Source organism: Meleagris gallopavo, chromosome Z (assembly GCF_000146605.3).
Source record: "Meleagris gallopavo isolate NT-WF06-2002-E0010 breed Aviagen turkey brand Nicholas breeding stock chromosome Z, Turkey_5.1, whole genome shotgun sequence".
In the NCBI taxonomy this organism is placed as follows: Eukaryota; Metazoa; Chordata; class Aves; order Galliformes; family Phasianidae; genus Meleagris; species Meleagris gallopavo.
The window spans coordinates 8,569,233-8,576,821 of NC_015041.2; the positions used below are offsets into that span (position 1 = coordinate 8,569,233).

The 7,589-nt window shown below is 39.9% G+C and overlaps 1 protein-coding gene across 1 annotated transcript in view; it reads right to left on the bottom strand.

The window, feature by feature from the left end:
* The window catches only part of MTMR12 (myotubularin related protein 12), a 30,481-nt gene that overhangs the window by 22,436 nt on the left and 456 nt on the right, over positions 1–7,589 (bottom strand). The window contains exons 2-4 of the mRNA XM_031557226.1: positions 4,452–4,506; positions 3,169–3,308; positions 1,406–1,478 (exon numbers count right to left, since the gene is read on the bottom strand). Coding sequence (XP_031413086.1) covers positions 1,406–1,478; positions 3,169–3,308; positions 4,452–4,506 — 268 coding nt within the window. The remainder of the gene's footprint in view (positions 1–1,405; positions 1,479–3,168; positions 3,309–4,451; positions 4,507–7,589) is intronic.

Below are 7,589 nucleotides of genomic sequence, written 5' to 3' on the forward strand. Positions count from 1 at the left end.
TCTGGGGAACTACAGGCCTGTTATACTGACCTGTGTGCCAGAGAAGGTTATGAAGCAGATTGTCTTGAGGGAGATCACACGGCATGTGCGGGACAACCGGGGGATCAGGTCTAGCCAGCATGGGTTCACGAAAGGCAGGTCCTGCTTGACCAACCTGATCTCCTTTTATGATCTAGTGACCCATCTGGTAGATGAGGGAAAGGCTGTTGATGTAGTCTACCAGGATTCAGAGAATGAATGGAGCTAAATCCAGCTGGTGACCTGTCACGAGTGGTGCTCCCCAGGGGTCGGTGCTGGGGCCTGTGCTCTTCAGTATCTTTACTGATGACCTGAATGAGGACATTGAGTGCATCCTCAATAAGTTTGCAGATGACACCAAGTTGGCTGGAAGTGTCAATTGGCCTGGGGGGTAGCGAGGCCCTACAGAGGGATCTGGACAGGCTGGAGAGCTGGGCTGAAGCCAATCGGATGAGGTTCAACAAGGCCAAATACCAGGTCCTGCACTTTGGCTGCAACAACCCCAGGCAACACTACAGGCTTGGGGTGGAGTGGCTGGAAGACTGCATAGAGGAAATGGACCTGGGGGTATTGATTGGTGCTCAGCTGAACATGAGCCAGCAGTGAGCCCAGGCGGCCAAGAAGGCCAATGGCATCCTGGATCGCATCAGAAACAGTGTTGCCAGCAGCAGCAGGGAAGTGATTCTACCCCTGTACTCGGCTCTGGTGAGGCTGCACCTTGAGTACTGTGTCCAGTTTTGGGCCCCTCACTGCAAGACAGACATTGAGGCCCTGGAGCGGGTTCAAAGAAGGGCAACAAAGCTGGTGAGGGGTCTGGAGCACAGGGCTTGTGAGGAGCGGCTGAAGGAGCTGGGATTGTTCAGTGTGGAGAAGAGGAGGCGCAGGGGAGACTCTCATTGCTCTCTGTAACTACCTGAAGGGAGGTTATAGTGAGCTGGGGGTCGGCCTCTTCTCTTGTGTAACTGGTGGTAGGACTAGAGGGAATGGCTTCCAGCTGCGCCAGGGGAGATTTAGGCTGGATGTTAGGAAATACTGCTTGTCTGAAAGAGTGGTCAGGCACTGGAATGGGCTGCCAAGGGATCTGGTGGAGTCACCGACCCTGGATGTGCTCAAGGAATATTTGGATTTTGTGTTGAGGAATGTGGTTTAGGGAAAACTATTGGTGATGGGTGGATGGTTGCACTGGATGATCCTGGGGGTCTTTTCCAATTTTAGTGATTCTATGATTGAAGTACTATCAGCAAGGCCACTGGAAACAAAACCAAACTATCTCATAACAATGCACCAATATTCTCCCTCATCTACCCCTTCACCAATCCACACCATTGTCTGTAATTACTAAAGGCATTTAGAAGTGTGACACACATTAAATCAAGAGCTGACCTACCTCCATAGATTTGATCTACACATTGCAGGGTTATGTCATTTTCTCCAATGATCTTATTCTTAAGTTGTGGCTCCTAGAACATAGGAATAAATTCTCAGAAATCTTGCACTACTAAGAACTAGCACTTCTCACAAGTAAAGTGTGTATTTGGCATATATTGCAATACCAGTTTCACTCTTATTTTTGTAAGCTGTGTAAGACAAAACACAAAACAGCTCTTAAAATACAGATAGACACAGGTTACACAGGCATGGTATATAAGCTGAAGATTGTGTTTAAGTTTCTACTATGTCTACAATCATTCTTACTTTCCAAGTAACTTCGAAGCACACATTTCTACGGAAGGTCACATTTTAAACTAGAATCACTGCAGTAAACAGGAAATACAGTAACTTTATGTAATCCAAGCTCTTTTATGAAAAGTTTCCTTGCTGTGGGAAACTGGCAGGAAACAGAAAGTGTCTTAAAAGAATGCATATCCCAAGAGTTCTCAAGACGCTTATTCACTAGACAAAATAAAGTCATACAAGCCAATTCTGTCAGGCTCCCTTCACCTTCCACAAATTCAGAGGATTCAAAAAGAACTTGAGTGATGCCACAAAATACTAATGCCAGAAGGCTTATGTATACTACATGAGCAAATAACATATAGTTGTGAACAAAGTCAGCTCATTCAAACTATTTCCAGGTCTGCACTACTCTGAAATAGGAGGTTACTAACAATGAACTTACACTGAGAAATACCTGCTGACTCAGCTTGCTATAAACCTAGGATTTAACAAGCTGAAAACAGAACAGAAATTAGCAAGGTTGCTACCATGTTTAGAATATATCTCACGGGATCTGTGGGAATGGCAATGCAGCTTTGTCCCAATTCTTTTCAGAAGGCTTGAAAAACCCCATATTTTGCTATAGAAGCCTTAGTTTTCAGTATTAAATTCCCTGAAACTTTGTCTCCCAAATATCGGACTGCAATCAACACATCTCACTCACTTTCTGGCACTCCTAAGAGCCATATACTAGTTCTTCCTACACTTGCAACACCTAAATGGCCCAGGTTCACATGCCCCAGCACACTTGAAAAAGTGTTGCATGAACACTCCTCTTTGAGGACTCAATTTGAATACCAAAGAAAAAGAAACTAGACAACTTATTTCTACGAACTGGGACTGTTTTAGCTTTTAAAACATTGGTCAGCTTGAAATCTTTGTAGTCGACATTTGTCCCTGAGTGGAATAACGCAGAGTTTACTGAGCCATACAGCAGTTATTTTGAGGATTTCCACTGTATTTCGGCCCACCCAATCTTTTGGAACTGCAAAATGGTTCTGTAGATGCAACCCAAATTCAAGTCCAATGTTTTACAGCATTAGAAATATGTTTGACTTTGACACTTTTGCAGTTGCTACTACAAAAACAGTGAGGTTTAAAATAATTGTAGATTTAGCTTTCAAACCATTCCATTCTTTTAACTTAAACTTAAACATAATTACTGATCCACAAGGTAAATAAAAACTTATAAACTACATCTAGTTATAAATATCCATATACAAACTTCAAATATTTTCACTGAAGTAGTCTGAGCTTGAGGCAGGATATGTATGGATCAAACAGATGCAGACTGATTAACACAAGTCTAGCACCATTAAAACTTTCTATAAATATATATTCATTCTTATATAAAGGAAAAGTAAATTTATTTAGTCAAAGGACTATACTTCTTCAGAGTCTGTTTGGTCATAATAATAAGATTTGTCTTCCTACATTATCATCTGAAGTAGAATCATCATCAAGGAAAGCAATCTTGAAGTTTGTGCATACAAGTTTTCCGTAAGTGCCACGATTTGACCCATCTTCTTGTATGTACTTATATACTGTGCTTGCCTCACAAAGCAGCTGTTCACCTGTACAAAACAAACATTAACTTGTAACGACTGACATGTACCATTATTTCAGTACATCTTAAAATTAGCACTTACTTCCTTTGCAGCTTCTTGTAACTGTATCCCTGAAGATATTTAAGTACTTACAGAAAGAATAAGAGGAAGCGCTTGGAATCAGTACCCAGACAGCCTCTCAAGTTACTAACAGGACTGAAGATGAACTAAACATGGTTCAGCTGAACACAGCAAATTTTGTAATGAGAAGCATCTTGACCATGGCTCATAGCTGGAGAATTCTACAGAATAATAAAGACCCACTACACATACGTATATTTGAAAAACAAAGCCCAAACCTCAGTAAAGAGCAGTTAATACAGTCAATGAACAAAATGAGAACTGTCCCAGTTTTCCACACTACTAAACTGTTAATAATGCTGAAACATGAGTTAATTATTACAGTGTTCTCACAGTTAGTTTTCCATAGCCTTAACTGGAAATCTTCTTTATTTTACACATCCCAAACTTCTCAAACAAGTTACAAAATGTTCAGTGAAGTTTTAATCTCCAAGTTAGCAGGTACTCCAAGTTTAAAATCAAAGCAGGTTTTAAAAAGTACAGACACTTAGACTACTCTTTTCTAGGAAAACATGACAGAATAACACTACATTAAGCTTTCACTTGTGTTCTGTCTTAGCAATCTCATCTTTCCTAACCTTGGAAAACACTGATTGTATTTTCAAACAAATGTAAATGTTAGAAGACTCATAACAATGAATGAGATAGGGAAAGGCCAAAATAGGTCAAAAGTGGAAACAGAGCACATAGAAGTTAAGCATCTACTAGGTTCACAGCCTTCGGTTTGAAGGTAAAAAAAGAAATCTAAAGAACCTTAAAGAAACAGGACAAAATGGAAGTTTGGACTATTTTCCACATGCACGTTAGCTGAAGGTACTCTTCTCTACAAAATATACATCAACTTTTTACAAATTCTCAATAATCCACAAAGATAGATACTTAAAATATTCAACCTGCATGGTGGTAATCCACAAACAAGTATTTTACCATCTTCGACATGGATGTAACTTGGGTAATTATGGTACACAAATGACAGTATGTATAATAACTCTTATATAACTCTTATTATTTAATTCTAAGCACAGTTACCTGGTAGTAAATGAGGATTTACTTCCTTTTCAACGGGTTCCTTTATATGTATTTCCTAGAGAGAAGAAGAGTAATTACTTCTTTGCAGAAATCATATCTTTAATATACACTGTACATGACTGCACTCATATTCTAGCTAACAGGAAAATTAAAGCTGGGGAGAGTACTTCCTCTCTTAGTATAAAGAGAAAGTTTGCAGTACACTCCTTCCACTTAGTGATCTATCTAATAGACAGCTGGCCTTAAGATAGTTTCACAATGTTGAAAACTTGAAAAATGAAATCGCTTTCATTAGGAATAGACAAAAAATAAGCATTACTAATAGCACAAGTTTCTTCAGTAAAAATAAATGGGTAAGTGTAAACCTAACTCTTCCTCATAACTAATATTTGTTTATAATGCACCCTTGGTAGTTTTTAATTCCTCATCCTTTGTTAGCTGTTTCCACCTTTCTTATGTGTATTTTTGCAAGTCACTTCAATAGCACTAAGATTATAGTGAAATTGACTTCAGAATCCCAGAGCAAGGGGGAACACAAGTCAGAAGATGTTTGGACTTCAGTTTTGACTCAAAATGCATGAAACAAACCTATTCAACCCTCAGTATTATTCTAGCCTTGAGGTGCTGACAGTTGGGCTAAAAATCTCCAGCTGAAGGAGTATTAAACAGGACACACTGCACCCTTCCTGCTCAGATGGATCAGACTTCCTCCTGCAGTCAGAGTCACTTTGCACGCATTCAAGTTTTTGTGGAAAACTATTAGTTAAATGAAAACCACCCCAGGGCCACAGCAGTAAGCAAACTAATTTTAGCTTCTGACAGCATCCAAAGTCAGATTTTTCAAATCAAGACAAGCAATCGCAAGGAGACATAAGCAACAGGAAAAAAAAGGCTCTGAGAGCACAAAAATAATCTCCATTTACCATTCATATAAACATTTGCTCTCAAAGCTCAAGAGTTTTACAGCTGCACAGTAAAACTAAAAATACCAGGAAACTATGAGAGTAGCAGGCTTTCAAGGCAGGCTGACAGAGGCAAAGGTCCTAAAAATGCAGTGGTATGAAGAAAAAAATCAGTTGGCATCTGACACAGAGAACAGAACACAGTTTGCTGGCTTTGACTTCCAAGACTGGCTCCTGCACAAGCAGTTTTAATCAAAGTCGATGTTTGTCAGCCAAACAAGTTACTATACGAATACAGCTCAGGCCAAACACTGCCACGTTCAGAAAAGAAATGAGGTTTTCTAATGTTGGGTCTTCACCATTGGCAGCTCTGCAATGAACACTGTGTTTTCCAGTGCTTACAGTTATGCATCCTGTATCACTATGCACCTAAGTACAGCACTGTTCACTTAGAAACTGTGCACCAACGATCACTGCTATTGAACAATAAAGAAATATACTGACTTGCCATTCTCCTCTTAGCCTCGAAGAGATTGCAAAGAATGTAAAACTACTGTGTATATACATAAATCACTTAAGTTTCACACTATATCTACCATTTTTTCAGTGCTGCCAGAAAATTACAGGGAAAAAAAAAAAAAAAAGACTCCAAAGAAATCCTTTGAGCTAATATCTATCTGTTAAAGTGCAACAAAGCTTTCTGTAACAGGCTCAAAATAATTTGTCCCCATGACACGAGTGGTTAAAGGGTAATTTAGTTGACTTTTGAAAACAGCAGGAATTTTACTTAGATAGCACCACAGCAAATCAGAGACTTCAGTCAAACATACACTAGAGATCAGCTTTTAAAAAAATGCAAATCCACCACCGGTTAACAGAAAACAAAATGATGTACTAACTACAAGCAGAACTCCTATGTAACAACTTGCCACTGCTGAAACTCCACAAACAAGGGATCTATTGAGAGTCAACACTTGCACTCCCTAACAAAAGCATAAATCCTGCAAAGATGGTTTTCATTCATATGCACTAGGGATGGCTAGAATGCGAGCAATGAACAGCTGAACACTGCTGAAGAACCCATTCTGCTGCATTGTTTCCCAAGGAAGGACACTAAAATGTTGAATTCTATTAAAGTCACTTCATGTGTGTTCTTTTTAAGAGATAAGGCAAAGATCTGAGGAAAAGTTGTTAACTAACCACAAGTCAGTACAAGCTGTACTGAAATCAGTTTAGCTACTCCTCCTTCTTTATCAACTCGAAGTTTCTAGAGTGTTCCAGTTTGGGACAATCAGATCCTAGGACTGACTTCAGTGCCTACAGCCACCACAAGGCACACTCCTCAACATCCATTTAATCACAGACATACAGTTTATGCTCTCTTATACCCACGTTTGTGTGTCTACATAGTGAGATAATTCACAGTTTGTAAGACCAGGTAGGAAGCCTCTACATGTGCTTGGCTTTATTGTTACTGCCTAATGATAGCAGAAACAGTTCATGAACAGGACAAATGAGCACAGAACCAAAAGCAAAGAAAGCAGCAGAAGCAGGTCTATCCTTTTCAACAAGCTACAAAATCTGCTCAGACCATAGGAAGCTTCACTCTTTGACCAATTTGTAGAAGTTAAGCATGCAAGCACTTTATGTATACTACCACTGAAAGCTACCCCCACCTCTGTGCTGATGCTTCTTCACCTGCAGCATCCTCATTCTGAGGGCCTGAAGCAGCATCTTCATACTTCTTACCCAAGATACAACACAAGTTGTAAGTCCTATTAGCAATGACATATAAAAGACATGTAGAGGACACTACGCAGGAAGTTTGGATTGCCTTAGAAAGGAGGGAAACAAAGACCTCCACTTTACTGAATATCGTACAAACTTTCTCCACCTGTGTATGTATCATACTCTGCATGCCTTTTTCCAGGTTATCTGAGTAAACAGCGAGAGGCAACACACGAACATTTCACGTTGGTGTTGTAATTGGTAACTTCAGAGTCTGCAGAACTGCAGGCTGACATGGACACAATATAACAATTTGTTCTGCATCATCCTTCTCACTGATCCAACCCAACCTCAGCTGACTGCACTGTGACTGTCCTGCAGACACCACGCTCCCCATGGACTCATTGCTTCAATAGGTGTTGCCTAATGTTGAATGACTTTCTTAAATAGTCTGCAGGAAAGCTCCACGTCATACTGGAGCATGCTGTGGACTCCCTTTTTTTTTTTT